Source organism: Acinonyx jubatus, chromosome D1 (assembly GCF_027475565.1).
Source record: "Acinonyx jubatus isolate Ajub_Pintada_27869175 chromosome D1, VMU_Ajub_asm_v1.0, whole genome shotgun sequence".
Taxonomy (NCBI): domain Eukaryota; kingdom Metazoa; phylum Chordata; class Mammalia; order Carnivora; family Felidae; genus Acinonyx; species Acinonyx jubatus.
In genome coordinates, this window is record NC_069390.1 from 17,026,222 (window position 1) to 17,048,970 (window position 22,749).

The 22,749-nt window shown below is 59.5% G+C and overlaps 3 protein-coding genes across 35 annotated transcripts in view; 2 read left to right on the forward strand and 1 right to left on the reverse strand.

Moving 5' to 3' along the window:
* The window catches only part of PHF21A (PHD finger protein 21A), a 191,782-nt gene extending 190,009 nt beyond the window's left edge, over nucleotides 1-1,773 (forward strand). For 22 of the 23 annotated variants that reach the window (XM_027072797.2, XM_027072793.2, XM_027072790.2 and 19 more), the window contains one exon: nucleotides 88-1,773. In XM_027072797.2, coding sequence (XP_026928598.1) covers nucleotides 88-345 — 258 coding nt within the window. In that variant the 3' untranslated portion in view covers nucleotides 346-1,773. The remainder of the gene's footprint in view (nucleotides 1-87) is intronic. The other variant, XM_053203252.1, reaches the window with a different exon arrangement.
* Nucleotides 1,774-5,089: 3,316 nt separating this feature from the next.
* LARGE2 (LARGE xylosyl- and glucuronyltransferase 2) lies at nucleotides 5,090-10,990 on the reverse strand. 3 transcript variants are annotated; one of them, XM_027072812.2, is made up of 15 exons: nucleotides 10,857-10,990; nucleotides 10,604-10,762; nucleotides 10,408-10,517; nucleotides 9,999-10,081; nucleotides 9,631-9,724; nucleotides 9,195-9,366; nucleotides 8,963-9,067; nucleotides 8,362-8,474; nucleotides 8,162-8,287; nucleotides 7,929-8,084; nucleotides 7,642-7,802; nucleotides 6,937-7,215; nucleotides 6,435-6,584; nucleotides 6,114-6,309; nucleotides 5,090-5,603 (listed from the first exon to the last, which is right to left on the reverse strand). In XM_027072812.2, the coding sequence occupies exons 2-15, from the start codon at nucleotides 10,698-10,700 to the stop codon at nucleotides 5,394-5,396; spliced, it is 2,052 nt and encodes a 683-aa protein (XP_026928613.1). In that variant the 5' UTR covers nucleotides 10,701-10,762; nucleotides 10,857-10,990; the 3' UTR covers nucleotides 5,090-5,393. The 3 variants fall into 3 exon arrangements, with proteins under 3 accessions (XP_026928613.1, XP_026928612.1, XP_053059229.1); XM_027072811.2 differs by having other exon boundaries at nucleotides 9,601-9,724; XM_053203254.1 differs by lacking the exon at nucleotides 8,963-9,067 and having other exon boundaries at nucleotides 9,601-9,724.
* Nucleotides 10,991-14,064: 3,074 nt separating this feature from the next.
* Nucleotides 14,065-22,704, forward strand: PEX16 (peroxisomal biogenesis factor 16). 9 transcript variants are annotated; one of them, XM_053203259.1, is made up of 11 exons: nucleotides 14,065-15,005; nucleotides 15,279-15,314; nucleotides 15,675-15,788; nucleotides 16,091-16,167; nucleotides 16,484-16,617; nucleotides 16,754-16,854; nucleotides 17,772-17,942; nucleotides 18,029-18,181; nucleotides 18,279-18,355; nucleotides 20,471-20,535; nucleotides 21,135-22,704. In XM_053203259.1, exons 5-11 carry the CDS (start codon nucleotides 16,544-16,546, stop codon nucleotides 21,442-21,444), a joined length of 951 nt encoding a protein of 316 aa, XP_053059234.1. In that variant the 5' UTR covers nucleotides 14,065-15,005; nucleotides 15,279-15,314; nucleotides 15,675-15,788; nucleotides 16,091-16,167; nucleotides 16,484-16,543; the 3' UTR covers nucleotides 21,445-22,704. The 9 variants fall into 9 exon arrangements, 8 of the variants coding, with proteins under 8 accessions (XP_053059234.1, XP_053059233.1, XP_053059231.1 ...); XM_027072813.2 differs by lacking the exon at nucleotides 15,675-15,788 and adding an exon at nucleotides 18,476-18,595 and having other exon boundaries at nucleotides 14,103-15,079; nucleotides 18,283-18,355; nucleotides 21,135-21,321; XM_027072814.2 differs by lacking the exon at nucleotides 15,675-15,788 and adding an exon at nucleotides 18,476-18,595 and having other exon boundaries at nucleotides 14,124-15,079; nucleotides 17,862-17,942; nucleotides 18,283-18,355; nucleotides 21,135-21,321.
* Nucleotides 22,705-22,749: the final 45 nt, after the last annotated feature.

Below are 22,749 nucleotides of genomic sequence, written 5' to 3' on the forward strand. Positions count from 1 at the left end.
AGCAGGTTCTTTTACCCGGAGAGGGCTGCCAGGCCTGTCGGAACAGCCACAGAGGCTCAGCGCCACTGCCCTTCTCATTTGCTGCAGAAATGCATGGAAATGAAGAACACCATCCTGGCCCGGCAGAAGGAGATGCACAGCTCCCTGGAGAAGGTAAAACAGCTGATCCGCCTCATCCACGGCATCGACCTCTCCAAACCCGTAGACTCTGAGGCCACTGTGGGGGCCGTCTCCAACGGCCCGGACTGCACCCCCCCTGCCATTGCCGCCACCTCCACGCCGGCCCACTCCCCCTCCTCCCAGAGCTGCACAGCGAACTGTACCCAGGGGGATGAGACTAAATAACAGAGCCCCGCGAGGAGAAGCCACGGGATCCCGGCGGCAAGGAGAGCAAAAACACTGAAGACTCTAGAAAAGCAAAGCCGGATTTCTTCTGGAAAGTACAGAATTCTTTTGGTTCTTTGGTTCCAGAGAGAGAGAAGATGCTTGTGCCAGGTGGCACCAGAGTTTGCCAATTGATCCTTCTTGTTCTGTGTGTACATGCAAAGATTGGACCATGTTACATGAAATAGTGCCAGCTGGAGGTTCTTTGCCAGCATCATGCCAAGTGAAATAATATATTTACTCTCTCTATTATACACCAGTGTGTGCCTGCAGCAGCCTCCACAGCCACCATGGGTTTGTTTCTGTTTTGTTGGGTGGGGAGCAGGGACGGGCGGAGGGAGGAGAGCAGGTTTCAGACCCTTATTTGCGGAGCCGTTTGTTTAGGTAGAGAAGACGAGTCCAAAGAGTGTGTGGGCTTTCCTGTTTCTAAACTTTCACTACTATAAAACCAAAAAAAAAAAAAAAAAAAAGGAAATCGAGATTTAAGCAACCCCAGTGCCCAGAGGAGGGATGGGAGGGAATGGGAGGGAGCCAGGGTGGGAAAAATATATCAAGTAAGCAGTATTTCCTATCGCCTGGGGAGGGGCACGGTACACGGAGAGGTGGACGGCAAGAACAAGGTTCTTCTCCCGCGCGCTCTGCTTCCTTCCGTGGGTGCCCCCACCGCTCCCCGCGTTCCTTCCCTGCTTTGGCAAATTGGCGCGCATCCCCGTGGATGATCCGGTTACCTTCCCTCTCCAAGAACGAGCAGAGCAGGCCCGGCCTCGGCTGGCCATTGCCCGGGCAGGGAAGAAGGGTGTGTGTGTCGAGGAAGGAAAAAAGGTGGATCAGTGATTTTTACTTGAAAACAAGCTCCATCCCTTTTCTATATTTATAAGAAGAGAAGATTCTGAGCGAAGCAGCACGCGACCCAGGTGTGTGTGAATTGAATGGAGATGTTCCTTTCCTCTTTTTTTAAGTTTTTGTTTTTGCTTTTGTTTTTCTTTAAGAAAAAGTTTTATTTTGTTGTTTACTTTACTTTTTTGGTAACAAAAACTAAAATAAGGAATAGAAAAGCTGTTTTTCAGGCTGACAGTCAATTAAGGGTAGTCGAGGCCGTGCATGGTAGAATAGGAATCATAGTGTCAGTGAGGTCCAGTGAGTCCGTGTGAGTCCTGTGTCATCGTTCGGGGCACTGTTTTTATGCAAGGGCAAAAATCTTTGTATCTGGGGAAAAACAACAACAACTTTTTTTTAAATTAAAAAGGAAAATAAAAGATATTGAGGTCTTCCTAGTGTTACTTAAATTAAGATCAAGGTAAGAAACATTGTAAAAAAAAAATTACAAAAGTGCTATTTGTTTCCTAAAAACAGTGATTTCTATTAAAAAGGTGTCAGAACTGGAGAAAATGCTGTGTAGTTATAATTTTTTAGCACAGAACCTGCTGATCATGATGACATTTTGCTGTGTTTGTGTCTCAAGACTGGTGGGCTAGTCTCCATGACTTCTGTCCTCTGGACGCTGCGGCCTTGAGGGGCAGCACGAGCCCTCCCACCACTCTCCCCTCCTTGGAAAGGACTGTCCTCCCTTCTTGGAGCAGGGGTCTGGGCTTCTGTTTTCAAAGCTCAGCTGGAGTGTGGACGGTATCAGGGCCCTACCCTACCCATTTGTCTCCTCGGATTTTGCTAGAGCAAAAGGCTGGTGCCTAAATAAGATCCCTTCCTTTGGTGCTGCTTTCAGTCTTTCAGCCACCAGCATTGTGAGTGCCTGGGGGACAACTTTGAAGGACTTGGCCAGTGACTGCTAGCCTTGGCGAGGGAGGGTGCAGGGGGCAGGCTGGCTGCATCAGCCCTTGGTGCTTAGAAGGAACAAAGGAGTGAGAAGTCTTGAGGGTGTGTGGTGTCTCTGAGACAAAGAGCCCCAGGGTGGCCTTTGTGTCTGTCTTGCCTTTGGAGAGGTCTGAATCTCCAGCCGAGTTCTCTGCCTGCTGGCTTCGGGTACAGGAGACGGAGTTTACTGCCCTTTGCACATTCACAAGCTTCCTGGGTGACCTGTGGCTGGAATCCCTGTGCTTGCCTTGGCTCGGCCGGTCTCCTTGAGAAAACCAGGGTTCTGAAAGACTTGGATCATGTCTGTCATCTTGCCTCGTGGGAAGTAAATTTGTCACGTGTGTGCTTCCGCCGGAGATCTTGGCCCCGTCGCATGCCTGGGCCCACAGAAGGAAGGCAGGCGCTCTGTGCCCCAGCCCTCCCGGGACCTCTTCTCTCAAGCCCGCCCCCTACTCCATAATGGCCAGGGTCTAGGAGGGGCGGACGAGGCCATGTTACTTTCTCCCTCACCCACTTAGGCCCAGAAATCCCAGTTAGAAACCTGAAAGCAAATGCAAGAGAAAGAGACACTTCTTAGGTCAAATGTGCCTCATCCCTACTGGCCATTTCATCTTCCCAGGAGTGTTAGGGGGTGAAGGGTGGCTACACAGGCCTCAGAGTCCGACCCTGGCTGCAAAGTTGCCTGAGGGGGACAGAGGAGCTCCCTTTTCTCCTGCAGAAACCAAGGTGCTACGACTAGTCAGGGAGCTTTGGAGATGCCTGGACTAGTTGGAGGAATAGTTGGCGGAGGTTCAGAGCCCAGCAGCAGGCTGTGCGCCCGCTCTTAAGCTCTCGCATTTGACTTGTCCGGGCCACACGATACCTATCTTTTCTTGAAAGAAGTTCGGAAATGATCATCACTAGGGGCCTTTGCTCAGAAAGGAGCCGCCTGAGAATTGTCGGGGTGGCAGGGGGGACAGCGGTGAGGGTAGAGCTAGGAATCGGCCAGTATTTTGCCTGTTGTGAGTACTCACACCCTCGCCTCGTCCGGGGTTGGGGTATGGATTCTTCCTAAAGCGCAGCTAGGAGCTGTTAGTGTGGAGTACAAAATGCAACCCTGCCCCCAAACCCACAGTCTAGACTCAAATTCCAAAACTCTACTTACTGCCATCAAAAGGCCCCGGTCACCCCATCTCCTTTTCCTTTATTGTCCTGCCAAGAGACAATGTGTCTGTGTCCCCCAGACCTGTGGGTGCTTGTGACGACCTGAGACACACGGTCATGACTGCCTCACCTGGGCTGTCTCCACTTCCCTCTTTCTCCTTCCCTCTGCCGCTCGTTCCCCATGACCGGGTTTAGCTGCTCACAAGACACATCTCAGACCAGCTGGCTTTGCAATCACTTCAGGGGCCAGGGAGTGGCTGGTCTGGGACTGGGAGGAGGCTGCCCTCGAGCCGTTGGCCCTGGCCGGCCCGGTGGCATGGGCACTGCACCCCGGAGGCAGTGAGGTCATGTTGCTGTCATTTCCCACCTCCCAGTCTTGCCAATGCCGCCCGCGGGGCCTTCTTCTTTCATGGGGCCTGCTGGGTCTTGTCTCACCTCTGCTGAGCTCATCCAGAGTTCTGGTTCTCCCTTCCTTATCAGGCCCTTGGGGGCAGCCGGGCTGGGGGCAGCCCCTGGTGGGGCCATCCCTGTGTGGGGCTGCCACACGGCGGCCACAGCCCCCAGCTGGCACCGTCCCGAGTGCCCGGTTGCCCTGCAGGGCCTGCCTGTCCCTGCTTCTTCTTGGCTCAGGCTCAACAGGCAGCATGAAGGGGCACAACTGCCGCCCCCAGGCCTCTCCCCGTAAAGGAGGGTGACTGTGTCCAGCTCACCCAGTCTGCGTGTACAGCTGCCCCTCCAGCCATCTCTGATACTTCCTCTTGGGACCAGTGGAGCCCCTCTGGGCTCTCGCTCCCAATCTCTACGCGGTTTTCTCCCTTCACTCCCTTCTGGGGTGTGGTCTTTCTTATTTATCCAAAGGGCTTAATTTAGGAGACTTTTACCCCAGGGGTAAAAGGCTCTTCTGGGTAGTAGGATGGACGGTGGGCCCAGGTGTTTTCCAGGCCCTGAGTTCTCCAGATTCCACGGCTTCCGCTGGATGGGGGCAACTCTGCTCTGCGTAAATGACTGTGGGCCTCACCCCCACCCCTCAGCTGGGCACCCTTGGCAGGAAACAGGAGACCCATTTTCACCTTGACTTACAGCCGTCCTCTCCAAGGGAGGGGGCGGCCCCTGAGAAGATTCCTCTGGCCCTCTGGCAACGGTGAAGGGGAGGAAGCTGGGGGTCGCCCCCTCCAGAGAGCCAGGGTGGAACTCTTAAAAATAGCCCTCGTAGAGGAAGGGCAGGGCTCACAAATTCCACTTTGCTCCCCCCTCCCAGAAGCCCTTCCTCCCTGAGGACTCCGCCATCCCCCACAGCAGTCTCTGGCCCCTGCACCTCTGTGTCGTTGGGTCCTCAGCCCAGGGTAAGCTGCAGTCAGGCAGGACAGGATGGGCAGCCAGAGGTCAGCAAGCTCCGAGCAGAAAAGAGCCAGCCAGCCCCCAATCCTGTCTCTTGTCCACGCCCTTTGTGATTTCAGTCTTGGTAGAACTTGTATTTGGAGTTTTGTGCTTCAAAGTTTTTGTTTTTGTTTGTTTCATTTTTGTTTTGAGGGGGTGGGGGGGATCCAGAGCAGCTGATCAATTTGTATTTATTTATTTTAACATTTTACTAAATAAAGCCAAATAAAGTCTCTCAGCCTCATGGTGTTGGGTCTGGGGCAGGGGAGGGTGGGCCTCCGGGGGAGGGTCCGGGCCCCACTGCGACTCCAGGGAGACTCCGCACCTTCCCGGCTGACCCACACCCTCATGCCCCCAAACCAGAAGGAACGTGCAAAAGGGCTTTAAAACCTTTTAATTACGAAAAAGAGATGTACAGATGAAGCTAGGGGAACCAGCCCCCAAACCACTGGGGCAGAGTGAGACTAGACCCCAGCCACAGCAGCACGGGGAGGCCCCCAGGACCCACCCCACAGGTGCTCCAACTGAAGCCCTTTCCACTGAGACCTTCAATAATTTAAATAGCAGGGAGGGTGGGATGGGTGGCAAGGCTGCTCCAGTGTCTGCAGGGAGCGTGTGAGAGCCAAGGTGGGGGGGGCGGGGAGGCAGGGGGGAGCCACTGCAGGCCCAGCCTGGGGGGGTCAGGCGGGGCCTGGGGGTTGCTGCAGGGCAGTGAGGTATTTGAGGGCAGCAGCCCCGTAGTGACGGGACAAGTCCTGGTGGAACTCGTCCTTCAGGGCCTGGAGGCAGTCACGATAGGCGGGGCTGGAGCGGAAGCGAGAGATGTCCAGGCTCGGGGCATGTGGCAGGTGGATGGTGAAGGCCTCGGGCAGCACCAGGAGCTCATATTCCTGCAGGGGTGGGAGGCAGATGGACATTCTGGGCTGAGGGGAAGATTACAGCTCTGGGGGGCGGGGGGGGGGGGGGGGGGGGGGCGGGGCAGGCTTATTCAATAGCTTACAGCCAAAGGAAGGGTTGAAGGGCAGACGATTTGAGTTCTACCCAAAGGTGGAATTTCTTTTTTTTTTTTTTCCAACGTTTATTTATTTTTTTTTTTGGGACAGAGAGAGACAGAGCATGAACGGGGGAGGGGCAGAGAGAGAGGGAGACACAGATTCGGAAACAGGCTCCAGGCTCTGAGCCATCAGCCCAGAGCCTGACGCGGGGCTCGAACTCACGGACCGCGAGATCGTGACCTGGCTGAAGTCGGACACTTAACCGACTGCGCCACCCAGGCGCCCCTAAAGGTGGAATTTCTAACAGTACTGCCTAATGGCGTGCTTGCTGCGCTGAGGCGTAGTGAGCTCCCTGGGCCTGGAGGCATTCAAATTGAAACCAGAGGCAGCAAGGCACACCCTCACCTGTGCATCCAGCTCCACGATGTGGGCCACCTTGTTCCAGCCGAACCCCACAAATCGGGGGTCGTAGCGGGGACAGTCACGAGGCACCACCACGTAGGGCTCATAGTCAGCTGCCCACTGCACACGGTACGGGGTCTGAGCCTCTCGCCAGCGGGCATAGTCTGTGGGCGCGTGGCCCCGGGGCCACTCGTGGTACCTGCGGAGCAGGAGAGGGGGGCAGAGAGCCAAGCTGAAACCAGGAGCTCAGTGAGGGGGGAGGGGGAGCGGTGGGGGGGGGGGGGTGGGGAGAACAGAGCCGAGCAGAGCAGTGGCCTCTCCCACCTGAAGGTGTAGAGAGAGCCAGAGTCCAGCAAGGCCAGCAGTTCGGCCTTGGAACTGGGGAAGCTGAAGCGGTAGTGCAGGGTCTCGAATGCCGGCACCACCAGGGCCACTTTGCGCTCACTGTCCAGCTTCAGCTGCTCGATGGAGGCCCTGTCGGGGGAGCACCCATGAACAGAGAAGAGGGAAGCCCCTGGGCCCAGCGATTCCCTTCCTTTTCTTAGCCGCAGGCCCCAAAGCTGGCTCGCCCAGACGCCCCGCAGGAGACAGACGGAAATGGAGCTGCCGTGGGAAGCGGGCCCCAGCCTCCCGCGCTCTCCTACGGCAGCCCAGAGAAACGAGGTGGCGCCCCTGCCCCAATACAAACCCCTCTTACGGAGGAAACTGAGGCCCAGACGTCTCCCGGGCGACGACATACTTGCCCGGGGTCCTGCGGGTACCCCCCCATCCCCCGCCATCCACACCCACCCATACACCGTCCCTCTCCCTCCCTCCTCAGGCCCACCTGAGGTAGTCGTAGAGGGAATAAGCAGGCAGAAAGTCAACGTCGCTGAGGAAGACGTAAGGCGTGAGGGCTTGGGCCAAGGCCACGTTACGAAGCTCGTTGACAGGGTAGAGGGGACCCTCACGATACACCACGTGGTAGGCCACGTCCTGCCGGGCGGAGAGCACTGCCGAGGCCTCGACGAAACGCAGGAACTGCTGGGCCTCTGCATCTGTGAGGTACAAGGCCAGGCTCATGGGGCCTGGCCAGTGTCTGCACAGGGCTTCCAGCATCTGCAGCCTGGGATAAGGGGGGTGGTCAGCCCCAGGACGGCTGGAACCACCGCCCCCGCCCAGGTCAGCCGCTGCAAACACCCCCTTCAAGTGACTTATTAAGCACCTTCCCAATGCTCTTTAAGCTGGGCTTAATCTTCACAACTACCCCACAAGGTGGGTCCTTTCTCACAGAACAAGAACACCAAAGGCCAGAGATACTAAGACTTGCCCGTGGTCCCACAGCTACAGAGGGCATTTCCAGGCATTTCCAGGCACCTACACGATCCCCAAAACCCAAGCTCTTAACCACAGCCAGTGTCTCCAAATCCGGGAACTCCTCAAGCATCAGGCAACAAGAGCTCTCCCCTCCACCCATTGAAACCGTCCTCTCTGGAGGAGGTTTCTGGAAATTCCCAGGCCTTGCTCCCTGGTGCAGTCCTTGCATTCTCACCGGTCCATGGAGAGCTGGGCCACCAGGGTGACGTCGTGGGGCCGGGGAGGCAGCGGCTCATGGGGCAGGAAGGAGATGTGCACCCGGTGCACGGTGAGCTGTTGCTGCCGGAACTCAAAGCAGGCATCTTCCTCGTCCAGTTGTGCCAGGGCCCGCTGCAACTGGGGACATTGAGGGGAGAGAAGGACCGGGGCTGGGGCAGGATAGGTCCCCAGGCAAGGCCAGGTCCCTCCAGAGCAGAGAGGGGCAGAGCCTCCCCAAGGCAAGGGAAGGTGGCTCCCTCTCACCTGCTCGGTCCCCGGAGGGGGCGGGCTGGGGCACCCGAAGAGCTCTCTCCGCAGCAGGTTCCCGTCATACTCCAGGAAGGTCAGGTAGAGGTTTCGGAAGTATTCCACGTGCTTGTTCTTCACACGCAGCTTCTTTGGTGAGTTCCAGTGGATCACCTGGAACCCAAGAGGGTTTTGTTGCGGGGCTAGGAGCAGGGAACAGAAGCCCACCGCTCAGCCCCCACCCCATTCACCTTGAGATCAGATGCCTCCGAGTAGCAGCGCTCAGCCAGCGTGTGGTCTGACAGCTGAACGTTCCAGACACAGGGCAGGGGCTGCACCAAGCCCGGGTGCTCCTTGATTACAGCATTGAAGATGTCCTGGGCGGAGACGGCCATCACGTCCCAGCCCAGAGCCTGCCCCACCCGCCCCCCTTTCAAAAGCTCCCACAGACCTGGTCTGCCAGTGAGGTGGCGGGCAGGGTGAGGAGCTCGCGAGTGGCGGTCAGCTTCCACATCTGCCCCCAGCCGGCCTGCCGGAGCCTGTCCAGCCGCAGGAGGATCACACCTGCCCAGGGGAAAGGCTGTCATGCCCACCTGGGCTAATCCAGCTCCTGGCTCCAGGGGTCATGAAGGCGTCTTTTGAATGTTTATTTTTTGACCCACTGGTTTTTTTCTGTCTGTTCAGACATAGCGTGGACCACCTCGGTCAATAATCATTCCTCCTGGGGGTAAAGGGGACGCGCTGCACAGCTTACAGAGCACCTCCACAGCCATCTTCTCACGCTCAGTGATCCCAGGGCTGATAAAATCATCCCCATTTAATGGATGAGAAAACTGAGGTCCAGAGGGACCAAGTGGCTTGGCCAAAGTCATCCAACACAAACAGCCATGGTCGGAACTGTTTTCTGGCTCTTCTCCCAATGTTCTTTCCACAGCACTATTCTTCCTGGGGGGGGGGGGGGGGGGGGGGTCCTAGCATTCTGTGCCCTGCCCAGTCCCTGGGGCCTGAGGACAAGTGGCCACCCCTCCTGCCTCCCCCCACCACTGTCCCACCTGTGTTAAATCCCCGGCCCAAGGCAGGCCAGGGCCTGTGATTCCTCCAGAGGTTGCCCAGGTACCAGTCGCTCTGGTTCTCCACAAGACCGATCACTTGCTTGTCTGGGAGGGGAGGGCACGAGGCAGCTGCCTGAGGCTGCCACAGGACCTCGGCTCAGGGCTAGGCCACAGCGGGGCCTGGACAGGCCAGGGAGGGGGGCTGGCTGGGGCTGGGTCCCAGACCTCTCACCAGAAAAGTGAGCAAAGAGCGCCCAGAGCTCTGCGATATCAGAGGCGAAGGTGACATCTGTGTCCAGCACAATGACACGGGCCAGGTCAGGGGGCAGGGCACCGGGCAGCACTAGCTTCATTAGGCCATACAGGCCAGAGTAGTGCTTGTTGGGGATCCAGGAGACCTGGGGCTGCGGAGGAGGGGGGAAGGACAGGGCATGAACCTGGCAGAGAAGGGCCTGTGAGTGCCAGAACGCACCCACGAGGGGTGAGGGATTTGAGCTTCTGTAGGTGTGATGGGACGGGGGCGGGGGGGGGGGGTGTCCCAGGCAGCTCTAGCCTCTCCCCCCTCACCCCGATGCCCTGGGAGGGAGGAAAGGGCTGTGCGCAGCCAGAAAGGAGTGCAGAAGGGCCAGGGCTCCTGCCTTGAGCTCTTCCAAGTCATAGAAGCTGACCCCGACAGCAGGCACCATCCACGTGTGGAAGAGCATCTCCAGAATGTTCCTGGCCACAGCATCAGTCACCAAATGGAAATGCAGTGGATTTTTCCTTGGGGAAGGACAAGTGAGGAAAGCTGATAGGCCCGAGAAGGGAGAACACGGGACAAGACCCACTGGAGGGGCCCAGAAGTGGCAGCACTAACTTCTGCAAAGAGCCGTTCCATACCCGGCTTAGGATATTCTTAGAACCACCTTCAAGGGAGGAAGGGACACTGTCCCTGTGGCGCAGATGGGGGAACTGGAGCTCTGAGATCCTGCCCAAGACTTTGTTCCGTGGCTCCCCACTCCTGCCTCCCCACCCCCACCCTGACAGCTGGTTATACCTGTAGAAGAGCACAGATTTCACCAGGGTGTTGAGGTCTCGGCTGGAGTTATGTCCCGCGCACACGATGGCCACGTGCAAGAGCTGGGGAGGAGGCGCAGAGGTGGGCAGCAGCCCCTCCCCCACTCGAAGGTGAGAGCCCACGACTGGCCTGGCCTGGCCTAGGGTAGTGTAGCCCCACCCGGCAACAAGAGCTAAGGAAGAATGGGGTGGGGGGGCGTGGAGTAGGAGTTCACCTCTTATTTCACAAATGGAGAAACCGAGGCGGGAGCCCGGGGACGCGTCGTCCCCGGCTGGGTGGTCAGTGTCCCGGCCCACGCCAGGTGTCGTGATTCCCACAGGTGCCCGGGTGGCCCGGCTGGGGCGCGGAGCCCCGGAGATTCCCGCCGCCAGGGGCCGCGCGCGCCTACCTCGCACTTGGGCGGCAGCGGCCGCGGAGGGACGCAGTCCGAGAGGTTGTGGCCCCCGAGGTCCGCCGGCGGGTCTCCGTCGAGGGCAGCAGCTCCCCGCGGACTCTCGTCTGGAGGGACACGTGGCGTCAGCGGGCAGAGGAAGGATCCCGGCCCCCCCCTCCCCCCCGCTCGCCTCCTCGCTCGCCGCGCTTACACTCCAGGTCCCCGCCGAACAGGAAAAATCCGATCAGAAGCAGCAGGAGCAGCAGCGCCGCGGCCCCCAGCGCCCGGGGGCGCCCTCGGGGCAGCATGGCCGCCTGCGGGGGCGCTCAGGGCGGGGAGCGACCCCGGGCTGCGGGCTCCATCGCGGTCCCTGCGGACCCGGGAGGGAGGCAGGAGGATCAGCCTCGGGCGGCGGGGCCCGACGGCTGCCCGATCCTCCCTCCCGCACTGAGTCGCCACCTCACCTGCTCCAGGGGTTCGGGGACCCAGACTTTCCTCTTCCAGAAGCCGGCTGGAGGGAAAGGGGGTGGAGGCGCAGGCCAGCCCCGTGAAGAGCAGGAGCCAGCCCCGCCCCCAACCTAGGTTCAGGTTTCACCTCTGCTCGGCGGAGCCCGTAGGGGCGGGGAGACCCTTGGGGACCTGGCCCCGCCCCTGCCTCGGCATCCAAAGGCTCCCCCAGCCCTGGGAACGAGCCGGATGGCTGGAGGGAGCCGGGGCAGCCACCCAGGAAGGCCTAGTCCCCGCTACCTGCCCTGAGCCCATCCCCCTCTTCCCAGCTCTGGGGCCCCATCTCTTCCCCTTAACCTTCCACCGTTGGGAGGGGCCCGTGACCCCCGGCCCCGGATCAAAGGGACTGCGGGGGTGAGGAGGAAGAAGTGGAATGCGGGGCCTCGAGGGTCAGGGACACCTGCTCTGGGGACTGGAGGCCGGGCCGGCGGAGACCTGCCCGGGAGCCGTGGAGCACCTGGAGCTCCAGCTTTTCTTCCTGCTCCCGGGCTTTCCACACCCCCCCCCCCCCCCCGCAGTTCTGGCGGCGCGGCCCAGACAAAGCCGCCTCCAGGTCTACTCCTGCCCCGGAGCTGGCAAGGGGGCCTCACCGACGCCAGGAACCCCCACCATTGCCTAGACCCGCGCATTGTGAACAGGGGCTGGGGCTGGATTTCTAGTTATGCCCCACCTTGCACCCCACAGCAGGCCGCAGCCTGGCCCCCTGAACCACCACGGTGGACTGAGCACTTATTCTGCGCGCCAGGCCCCGTGCTGAGGTTTGACAAGCCTCTTCTCAGTCACCCCTACCCCCAGCCTGTGACACACACACACATTCTTCTCGTCTGAGAATTGAAGTGACCTGTTAGAACACTCTCCCACCCCTTTCCCAGGTCCCTTCCAGGCTCTTCCCCGAAGGCAAAGTTTCCTGCTACTCTTCTCTAAGGGTTTCCTGCCTGAGGTCTTGCCCTTGATATTCCTTCTGCCTGCATTCTGCCAGATTCGCACAAGGCCGGCTCCTCCTCTACATCCCTTGGTTTATTTTATTCCTATAAAACTGACCTTGCTGACTGGTGTATAGCCGGTCGCCCCCCTGGAAGAAGGCTGCTCATGGGGATAGTGGATGGGATGCAGCAGGCCTCTCCGTGACACGGGTCCTTTAGCCCAACTTCACCTATAAAAAGTGAGGGCTGAGAGACCCTAACCCCCAAAGAAGCTGTGGAAAGCAGCCCAGGCTGAGACCCCTCAAGTCTCCTCCTTCAAGAGGCCTTTCTCTGAGAGATGAGGGTCTTCCAGGAAGGTCCAGTTTTGGAGGCCAGGGGCGGTGGTTGCCATGGAGACTTATGGTGGCTCCCTGCACATCTGGGAATTAAGAGGAGATGCAGGGATGCAGGGGCCATTCTGGCATCTGAAGCTTTGAGCCTCCACACCCCCCTCCCACCTTCATCCCTAGCCTGGAGCAGGAGTGGGGTTGGGCAAATCCCTCCCCAACACCCTCAGTAGCCACAGGGCAGGTGGCAGGAGGGGGGGACAGTATAAATGTGAGGGAGAGGGTAGAGCACACAGTCAGGGCCTGTCCAGGGAGCTTGTGGGGGACCTGGGGCTGTAGAACTTACTGTGGCTATTCACAGTGCTGGCCGCACCCCTCTCTTAACCTTACCGTTCAGAGAAACCTGTCTGATGAGATGCTTGCCAGGCCTCCAAGAGGTTGTTCTGGGACATCCAGGGGGCATGGGAGACAGGTATGGGCATATGAAAGGTTACTGGTCTTCTAGGCCTGAGACCTGGTTTGGCCCATCTCTGCCCAAGACTTTGCTGTGTGACCTTAGCCTAGTCAGGCCCCCTTTCTGGGCCTCAGTGTCTTCCTCTGTACTTGCTAGACTAGTCTAGCTCTCTTCTCCTGTGGCTCAGGGCAGACTAGAGGGAGGGAGGTTCTGGCCCAACTTGCCCAGAGGCCCTTCCAGCCCAACCAGGTGACCAATTCCAGGCAGGGACCCAGCAGGGAGGGGCTGTCCTGGGTGGCTCCTGCACTCACGGCCACTCTTTGTTTCTGGGATCTAATCGGGCAGCGATCTGGAGAGGAAATTCAGGCAGCAACTGGCTGAGCCCATGCACCCCTCCCAGTCCTGAAGGGAAGGAGGAGAAGCAGGCGCCAGCCCCAGTGCCCTTCATTCTGTCCGGGGGAGGCAGTGGCTCTGTTCTCCACACTTTGTTCCTCCCCAGAACCACAGGACCATCAGCCCTGGGAGTATCAAAGGAACCTCACACACTCCACCCTCACTCTCTCCACAGCTGCAGAGGGAGAGACTGGAGGAGTGCCCCCTGGTGAGGTTGGGGGAACAAGTTCCTTAAGATGGCGGGGTGCAGGGAGAAAGAGCCCCATACTGAATACCCTGGGTCCTAGTTTTAAACCCAGCTGCCAATCTGAGTCAAGACCAAGTGGTCTCGATGCACCACCCTTCCTGGGCTATGGGCAGCAGGGGAGAGGACGGTGCTGTGGGAGGCACACATGGCGGTCCATTTGGCCAGTGCCATGCCACGTGACCTGGGACAAAGTCCTTTTCCCTACTTGGGTCTCTAATTCCCCATCTGTGAAAAAGAGCTCATACCGAGCTGGCCAGGTTGCCAGGAGAAGTGGCGTATGAGTGAGCCTGGCTCCCAGGAGGTGGTGAGAAATGTTGACAATGCCCACGCCCCCCTCCGTTCTCCAAGACCTTTAGCCTCTCCTGAGGCCCCTGGACACATCTCCCCGAGTCATCGTTGCTTGGCATGAGTCGGGAGGGCAGCTCTGATTCCCCACTTGATATAGAAAAAAACTAAGCTGGAGAGGAGGGTGAGGGAGGGGGTAGTGCAAGGAGGGCAAGTGAGGTGTGTTGCTTAAACCGCCTAGATTCTGTGGTCAGACGAGACCAAGATTCCGATGTGACTCGGCATTCTTAAGTAGATCCTTTCCTCGCGTGCAGATAATAACCGGCAGAGGGAATTGGGTACAATACTGTATTACTACTCTCAGGGTAAACGGACTGGCCAGGTCCCCAAGGGCTCAGCAGCGCGACCCCACCCATGCCCCGCCCCCTTCCCCACAGCCAATTAGTGGCGGCCTCCCCAGAGCATCAACCTCTGGCCGCTCTTCTCCCACCACAGCCCCTTTCAGGGAGGCTGCCCCATTTGGGAGGAGATTCCCAGGAGTCTCCCCCATCCCTTGGGGAGCAGCTGAGGACCGGGAGGTGCATCCGAGGGCCGAAAAGAGCTCTGAGATTGGGCCCGAGTTCAAGGACCAAGTCTTTCCTTAAACCATTTCACAGATGGGGAAACTCGAGATCCAGAAAAGGTGACTCGATCAGGTCACCCCGAGCCAATAGCAGAAGTCCGAAACAGTTTTCTCTGCGACGATGGGAGTGAAGGTCCGCACAGTCGATGCGGGAGCTGTGGCCGAAGCCCAGCACTAACAGTGCTGACCAGGGAATCCAGACTGCGTGGAAGGCTGTACTCTTCCTTGCCTCAGTTTCCCCCGCACTACCTCGGGGAGGACGGCAGACGAGGCAACTGGTCAAACGCGCACCTGCCAAGACTCTCCCCGCGCCTCCCAAGTCTGATGGAAGTTCCTTTAGCGAGCTACCTCCCAGCCCTTTAAAATCCGGTCCTCCAGCTCGAGCCTCTCGGCGTTCTATTGGAAAGACTCCAGGGTCCTGGTCCATTCTCTAGAATGAACTGCTAAGACTACCGCGGGAGCCTTCCTGGAACTGCTAACTGCGCAGGCGCGAGGGCAGCCCACCCGGAAGGCGGAAGAACCGGGCCCAAACTTGTTGGGTGGGTCGGGGGCGGAGAGTGTGTTAACCAATGACCTGAAGGATCAGGGAGGGCAGGTTTAGGCCCTCCGTTGCTAAGCGCTATTCTAGTGGGAGGTGATTTAAGAAATGGGGTGAAGGGTAGTCCCAATGGCCCTTCACGTCAACATCCTTCGGGCCCGCGGAAGTTAAGCAACCAAGAGGCGGGCCTGGGACCGGAAGCAGGAAGGAGGGCGCAGGAAGCAGGGCGCTGCAGCTTGTCGTACTGTCGGTGCGTGAGTCTGTCGGTTCCGAGGGCAGGATGGAGAAACTGCGGCTTCTGAGCCTCCGCTACCAGGAGTACGTGACTCGCCACCCGGCCGCCACGGCCCAGCTGGAGACGGCAGTGCGGGGCCTCAGTTACCTGCTGGCAGGTGCCACCCTGACCTATCTATGCCCGATCCCTTCGAGGCTCTGACCCCACTAGCCCCGTCCCTTCGGAGTCAGGGTGGTGGTCGCTGTGCCTGAGAAGTTCCTTTCAGGTTCCCATAGGGCATAGGGAGGGGACGTCCAGGGCCCGAAGCCGCAGGCTGAGTCAAACCCTTACCGTCGCCTCCTGTGCCTTCTCCCCAGGTCGCTTCGCGGATTCGCATGAGCTGTCAGAGCTGGGTGAGCGGGGCTCTGGGGAGGGTGGGGGGCGGCGGGGCTTCCGAGAGAGGTGACCACCCCTAGGTTTTCCATTAGATCGTCCTGTGCTGTGACTGAATCGGACAGAGGTCCAGCGTTCACCGTCTTGGGCCCTCCATGTCCCCATAGTCGAGAGACAAATCTGGGGACCTTGACTGGTCAGGCGGCTGGCCCAAGCACTTTTCCTGCCTTTGCCCAGTTAATCCTCCCCTCTAGTCTTATGAGGTGGGTACCGCTACCGCTCTCAGTGTCCAGTTGAGGGAACAGAAAGGCAGTGAGGTTAGGGAACGGCTACTGATGATCCCAGAACCAGGATTCAAACCTGGATTTCCCACATTCTAGGATCCCCAGACTGTAACTGCCTCAGTAGTGTTTGCCCAGGGAGCACTGGAGGTAGTGAACGGTAGAGGTGGAGCAGACTTTCAGGGACGGGCTGCAGAGAACTAAGGCCAGGAGGTGAGACCACACATCCATGGCTGCTGAGAGCGGTGGGCAGTTCTGGGCGGCTGGATGACCAGTGCTGTCCAGCAGGGTTTGTCACGAGATCAAACTATCCTTTCTTGTTCCAGCCGCCCCCACGAGGTCATACTGGGGAGTGTGGAGCTCTGAGGAAGTGGGTGGGGGAGGCAGGTTGGTTTCCACAGAGCGTGTGGTTGGTGGAGCCCAGCAGGTGACAGGTGAGCCCTGCGGCTCTGGAGAGAAGGGGAGGGCCTGGAGGCTGCCACACCAGCCCCTCAAGGCTGCGCTCTACCCCTCAGTGTATTCCGCCTCTAACCTGCTTGTGCTGCTCAATGACGGGATCCTGCGGAAGGAGCTTCGGAAAAAGTTGCCTGTGGTGAGGATTCTGTCAGGAGCCCAGGGCGGGAAGCGTCGGGATTTGGGAGTAAAGTGGTAACAACCAGCCCGCGTGGGTGGCAGGTGTTTTGGTCTCAGAGTATGAGCTTTAAGCCGTCTCGCAAGGCGCAGGGTCAAGCTGTTAGCGTCCCCCTCTCTGAGTTCCAGAGACATAGGGTAGCCTGTCTCCCGTGGAGAACGCAGGCCTACGTGTGCAGCCTTAGGGGAAAATCCATATCTCCTGTCAGAGGAATCCTCTAGGGGGAGGGCCTGGGATTGGGGCCCCTCCCTGACCTCTTGGCCTGGGGTTCCTGCAGTCGCTGACCCAGCAGAAGCTGCTGACGTGGCTGAGTGTGCTCGAGTGCGTGGAGGTGTTCATGGAGATGGGGGCCGCCAAGGTGTGGGGTGAAGTGGGCCGTTGGCTCGTCATTGCCCTCATCCAGCTGGCCAAGTATGTCGGGACTGAGGAGGGCAGGGCCTGGGTGGGGGCATCTCAGGCCAGCGGTTCGTATGGGGTTCAGCAGAGCACCCCTGACCCCCTGCCGGCTAGCCACCTCCCCCGCAGCCCTGCCATACTCCCAACCTAGGGCTGTCCTACGGATGTTCCTGCTGATCTGGTTCAAGGCTGGCCTCCAGACCTCACCCCCCATCATTCCGCTGGACAGGGAGACCCAGGCACATTCCCCGGGTAAGGTGCTTCCATGCTCTGGAGTGGCCTGGGACATGGGATTAATTTGTGGGTTTAGAACCGGCCAGCATGAGTGGAGTGTTGTCTGTTTAAAACAAAAAATTTTTAACGTTTGTTTATTATTGAGAGACAGACACAGAGCATGAGCAGGGGAGGGGTAGAGAGAGGGGGAGGCCCAGAATCCCACGTAGGCTCCAGGCTCTGAGCCGTTAGCACAGAGCCCGACGCGGGGCTCGAACTCACAAACTGCGAGATCGTGACCTGAGCCGAAGTCAGTCGCCCAACGAACCGAGCCACCCAGGCACCCCGAGTGTTGTCTGTTTATGGAGCACATCTGTCCCTATCAGCTCAGTTTGCTCTCGTCACCCTGTATTGTACAGAGGAAAAGAAGAAAGGTTAGGCTAGGGGCAGAATCAGAACTCGAACTCAGGGCTTCTGGCGCCAGAGTCCTCCTTCTTTTTGGTGGGCAGCAGGAACAGGGGACGGCTTGAGTAGGAGACAGAGGTCCTGCCAACCATGTCTTTGGGCCTCGTTCTATCTATCAAGAGGCACAGCTTCATGAGGCAGGGTACCTGGCAGGTCTGTCCCTTCAGGGCTTTGGGCTCCTCACCGGTTGGCCTCCAGGCCTGACTCTCCTGGCCTTGAGTGGGGACAGCTCTTTGCTTCTCCTTGTGGTCTTACTGAAAGCCACGGACTGAGAAGACATGGTCGTTCTGGTGCTGCAGTCCCCACAATTGTGGTTGGGCCACTCTAGTCCCTGGGAAGCCTGGGTTCTTGGCTGGCTCGCCTGCCACGGGTGATGCTGACCTTTCGCCCAGGCCAGGGAGAATGTTGAGCCACAGTGCCTGGCTACGGTGTCCTTGCCCCAGCCACGGCCTTAGTACACGCTTATCCGTGCTCATCCGTTCTCCCCTCAGCCCGCGAGCATTCACTGTGCACCTGTTCTTTGCATGCCCTCCTGCAAACACGTCCCTCTGACAGTACGGCCTTCTGTCTGTCCGTGCTAGATTGTGACCAGAGCCCCGGCAGCCAGGAGCAGTCATACGTTGGGAAGCGGTCAAACCGAGTGGTACGAACCCTCCAGAACAGTAAGTGTAGGATGTAGCTGGACTGGGAACCTCAGTGCTCAGGTCAGCCTGGGCCTGACTGCTCATCTGTCCCCCCTGTGTTCTAGCTCCGTCCCTGCACTCGAGGCACTGGGGAGCCCCCCAGCAGCGGGAGGGACGACAGCAGCGGCAGCACGAGGAGCTGAGTGTCCCCCCCACCCCGCTGGGGCTGCAAGAGACCATCGCAGAGTCCTTGTATATCGCCCGGCCCCTGCTGCACCGTATCCTTAGCACGGGGCTGGCCGGCGCTGCGGGGTGGGCTGGGTGGGGAGTGGGCGGGCGGGCCACGTGCTGGAGACATCCTTGACACCTTGGCCGTCAGTGCTCAGCCTGGGCCTGTGGGGTCAGCGGTCGTGGACGCCCTGGCTCCTGTCTGGTGTCGTGGATGTGACCAGGTGAGCCTGGGCCCTCCTGGGGGCTCCACCCCCTCTGCCGGGCTCTGGGCTGCAGGCCTGTCCTCACCCGAGCCGTCTGCTTCTCTTGCCGCCCCTGACCGTGTCCCCTCCTGCCCCCAGCCTGAGCCTCCTGAGTGACAGGAAGGGCCTGACCCGGAGGGAGCGGCTGGAGCTGCGGCGCCGGACCATCTTGCTGCTCTACTACCTGCTGCGCTCCCCATTCTATGACCGCTTCTCCGAGTGAGGACCGGCCACCACAAGTGGCAAGGCCCACCCTCGGCCGCGTGGAAGGGCGGGCAGCAGGGCACTGGTGTCCCAACCCCCGAGCACGTCTTCTCCCCTGCTCCCTCCTTCCTCCATCCAGAGCGAGCACCCACTGTGTGCCGTCCTGGGTGCAGCCACTTCCTCATCAGATAGATGGCGGCCCGCCAGCCCTGCCTCAGAGCCATCAGCCCAAGCGCGCAGGAGTTAAGGGGTGTTAGCACGCCAAGGGCAGGGCCGCTGGGATGGTGGCGGGTGTGGGCGCGATGGTTGAGTAGTTTGGGTCCCCACTTGTCAGAAGAAGCCTTTGAGAGTCAAAGAAGCCGGGCACCTTAAACAGAGCCACCCAGCTGGCCAGTGGCAGAGCCGGTGCCACCTCCGTGCTGTCTCTTAGCCTGCCCCTACCTCGCCCAGCCTCTGTGCCGTCACCTGTGAGCGTCCTCAGCTGGACACAGGGCTCCCTGGCAGCAAGTAGGGGGTGGCTTGGGGCCACGCTCCCCAGGGCCTGCCAGGTGACTGCCCCAGGTCATACTGAGATCCGAGGCCCTTGTACAACGACTGGGGCCATGAGACGGACCGGAGGCTCCCCGGACCCCCTCTGTCTCTACATCTTAACAAGGAAGACTGAACTAGTAACTAGAATTACATTTAACATCATGGCCCCACAACCTCCGGCTCTGGTTTGGCTTGGTGTGTTTTTGAGGCAACAGGAAGCAGGTTTGGGCCAAAGTTAATACCACCTTGGTGAAAATAGCTTGGCCTGGCAATTGCTATTTTCAGATAAGTTTGGAAGCTCATGAGGTTCTAAAGCCAAGTCGTATTCCTTGCTCTAGAGAAATATTCCAGAGACTTACGTGGACCGTGTGACCTCCCCCCTCCCCCTCCCCCGCTCCCAGATCCTCTGCACTTTGCAGAGAAAGCATAGCCCCCCAGGAACCGAGGCATTTTGGGGCAGCAGTCACGGCAGAGGGGGCTCCCCAGGCTGCGTGCCTCTAGTGTGGCGTGCATTCCTGCAGAGACCAGACCAGCCTCGCACCCTCACGGCAGTGGCCCAGACTGAGAAAGGTCTAGAAACTTATGCCTGGTATATAGTAAGCACTTAGTGAGTGCCGGGAATCTTATCGCTTCTTTTTCTTTTCTTTTCTTTTTTTTTTTTTTTTTAAGTGTTTATTTATTCTTGAAGGAGAGAGAGGCAGAACGCAAGCAGGGGAGGGGCAGAGAGAGAAGGAGACACAGAATCCAAAGCAGGCTCTGGGCTTCGAGCTGTCAGCACAGAGCCCGATGCGGGGCTCGAACTCACAAACCGCGAGATCATGACCTGAGCCGAAGTCGGACGTTTAACCGACTGAGCCACCCAGGCGCCCCTTATCATTTCTTATTATCATCCCCAACACCATCGCCTCACCCCAGGTTCTCCTGTGGGGAAGCCCTGTCTCTTAAAAAATAGGGCTTCGGCCCTTGTCCCTTCCTCTGAGTGTGCCCCCCTCAGACTGCATGCCCCCTTGGGGCCTGGTCACTCTCAGCGTGGGCCTGTGAGGTTTCAGTGTGGCTCAGCTCTTCTGGCTTACTGGGGGCTTCTCGAAGGCAGGGTGGGACTGTCCTTCCCTCTGGGCCCTCACTGTCCCTGCTTGGGGCTCCATGAGTGTTTGTGGGCTCAGGAGAAGGAAGGGCAAGACGAGGGAGAGAGAGGGGTGGGAGGCGGTGTCTGTGGGGTGCTGGGAATATGCCACCCGTCCGCGGCTGAGCTGTGGGCGGCCCAGGCCTGTGGCCCAGAGCTCTCATCCTTTTGTATCGGGGTCTGCAGGCACCCAGACCCCCTCCTCAGCCTGCTCCTTGTTTACCTTCTCTTTGCAGGGCAAGGATCCACTTCCTTCTCCAGCTACTGACAGACCATGTCCCGGGCGTTGGCCTGGTCGCGAGTAAGTGTGGGATGGTGGGATGGTGATGACTGGGTATCACAGATCTAGTGAGTGGCCCCGCATCCCTGACTGTTTTCTCTGTATCTCCTTGCAATCTGATACTTGACAGGAGAGAGAGAGCCCAGAGGTCGGATTGGGTGGCTGACAGCTCCTGGGTGTGGGCCAGGCTGGCCTGTAGAGCCTCAGGGGTGGCTGGAAGAGGGCGTCCTGTCGTGGGAGGAGCGTCAGGCCACATTGGGCTGTCAGCCTTAGTCCTGCCTCAGCATCCTGGAGCGATATGACACTGGCTTCTCTGAGTGGGGATTATATGGCCGGGCTGAAGGCCACTAGACTGGAGCTCGTACCTCAGCAGACGGGCTGTCGCCATCCATAGCTGGACAAGCCATATGGCTTCTCTGAGCCTGAGAATCTTTGTTAAGGGGGACGGGGGTCACCGCGATGCTGCCTCCCTATGGGCTGACAGGTGGGAGAGTCAGTTGGGCTCCTGGCTGGGCAGCTGTGGGCAGCTGCATTGGGGCAGCAGTGGCCGAGACAGGCCTCAGGTAGAGCAGAGTCAGGCTGGAGTCTGGCTCTCAGCCCCGAACTCTCTCTCATTGCAGGGCCGCTCATGGATTACTTGCCCACCTGGCAGAAAATTTATTTCTACAGTTGGGGCTGACACACCCCGGGAGCGGGTGCAGGGAGGGGCGGGGTGGCGCGCCCTGCTGTTGGGGGCAGGGGGTGCCTCGGCCCTTCAGTCCCCCTGGGCCCCTCTGCTATAATAAAACTGACTCCGGCGGTGTCCGAGCATGTGGCCTCTTCATGCCCATTGCCCAGGGCACCTGGCACTCCCACGTGGCCAGGCCCGGCTCACCGCCCGGCCACCAGGGCACCCCCCTAACATCCTCTCAACCCTTCCCTCTTCGGTGATGGAGCCGCTGCAGCCCGTACCTCATCACCGGGCCGAGAAGCCTCTGCTGGGACTGGGCCCCGCTCTCCTCCGGCCACAGAAAGCTGGGGTTTAGCCCCATCACGTATAGGGAGCCGCTTGCTGGCAGCTGCAGAAGTCAACTCCGCTTCCCTGTCACCGGTCCGTGTTGACAACACACAAGGCCGAACCTGGGCGGTGGATGACATCGGCCCGCGTGTCTTCTGGCCAGAGCCTCTGTGTGTCCCTTCCCCGCAGGGCCGTGTTGCTCCCGCTGCCCTTGGCGGTGGCCGCCTGTCAGCCTCTGTGCTGGAGCCTGACAAGTGGTGGGCCCGGCTTGCCGCAGAGGGGTACCTCAAGCCCTGAACCCCCAGTTGGCGGCAGCGGGCTTCTCCCATAGGCAAAGTAGGTCAGCCGCCAGCCGGCACTGGGGCTGATGCTGGGAGCCTGAGAGGCTCTGGGGGAAAGCCGGGTTCGGGTTAAGGGGGTGTGAGCTGGGGTCTCCTCACACTCTCCCTGCCAGCTCCCTCCGGGCCGAGTTTCCCAGGCCCACACTCGCTGCTGGAGAGGGTGCAGGGACCCAGACTGAGCGACTGAAGCCTGGTCTTTGTGCGTGTTCCGTCCCCAGCCTCAGCCTCCGCTCCCGTCCCCTTTGCCCTGTGAACGGACCATACCCTCCTGCCGATTTCTAGCCAGATGAGCGGCCCTTTAAGTTCTGAAGGTTCCATCTGCACCAGTGTCCGCCCTGCCTCACCTCCTCTGACACCCTGGGGGGAGCCACTGTAGGAGGGGCCAGCCTGCCTCTGCTCCCCCCCCCACCCCCCCAGATGCTTCTGGGAAAGGCACACCCGGGTCCTGGGCTGGAAAGCGAAGGGACCAGTCTTCAGGTAGTCACAGCTTGAGGCCCTCGACCTCGTGTTGCGTAGAATGACTGTGGCCGGGCACTTGCCCTGTAGCGGCCCTGGGCCTGGTGCTCTGCATTCCGCAGGGAGTAAGTACAGGTCTCCTTGTCGGCCGGCTCTCAAGGACCGGCGGAGACACGTGTAAGTGCATGCGGCGTGCCAGGATAGGTGGGCGTGTGGACGTGCGAGTCTAGGTCGTGAGAGTCTAGGTCAGAGGTGGGCGAGTGGGGGATGCTTGCTGCCTAGACTGGCGCCTGCGGAGAGCGATTGGTCGAGGAAGCCCCCCTTCAAGCAGGCTTTCAAAGCGGTAACACGTCACAGTCACAGCCGTGTGAGCCGCTGCTGGGGTGGAAGGGACAGGAGGGCGGGAGCAGAAGGGATGAGTGGGAGGGGAAAGGCAGGGCC

Coding starts and splice junctions, on each gene's coding strand:
- LARGE2 (XM_027072811.2), bottom strand. CDS start 10,700: ATGCTGCCCCGAGGGCGCCCCCGGGCGCTGGGGGCCGCGGCGCTGCTG. Junction 10,082..10,407: donor CGCTGCCGCCCAAGTGCGAG/GTAGGCGCGCGC, acceptor CCTCCTCCCCAG/CTCTTGCACGTGGCCATCGT. Junction 8,475..8,962: donor GGGCCGGGGATTTAACACAG/GTGGGACAGTGG, acceptor TCCCCTGGGCAG/GTGTGATCCTCCTGCGGCTG.
- PEX16 (XM_053203256.1), top strand. CDS start 14,968: ATGGAGAAACTGCGGCTTCTGAGCCTCCGCTACCAGGAGTACGTGACT. Junction 18,356..20,470: donor GGTGTCGTGGATGTGACCAG/GTGAGCCTGGGC, acceptor TTCTCTTTGCAG/GGCAAGGATCCACTTCCTTC. Junction 20,536..21,134: donor GGGCGTTGGCCTGGTCGCGA/GTAAGTGTGGGA, acceptor CTCTCATTGCAG/GGCCGCTCATGGATTACTTG.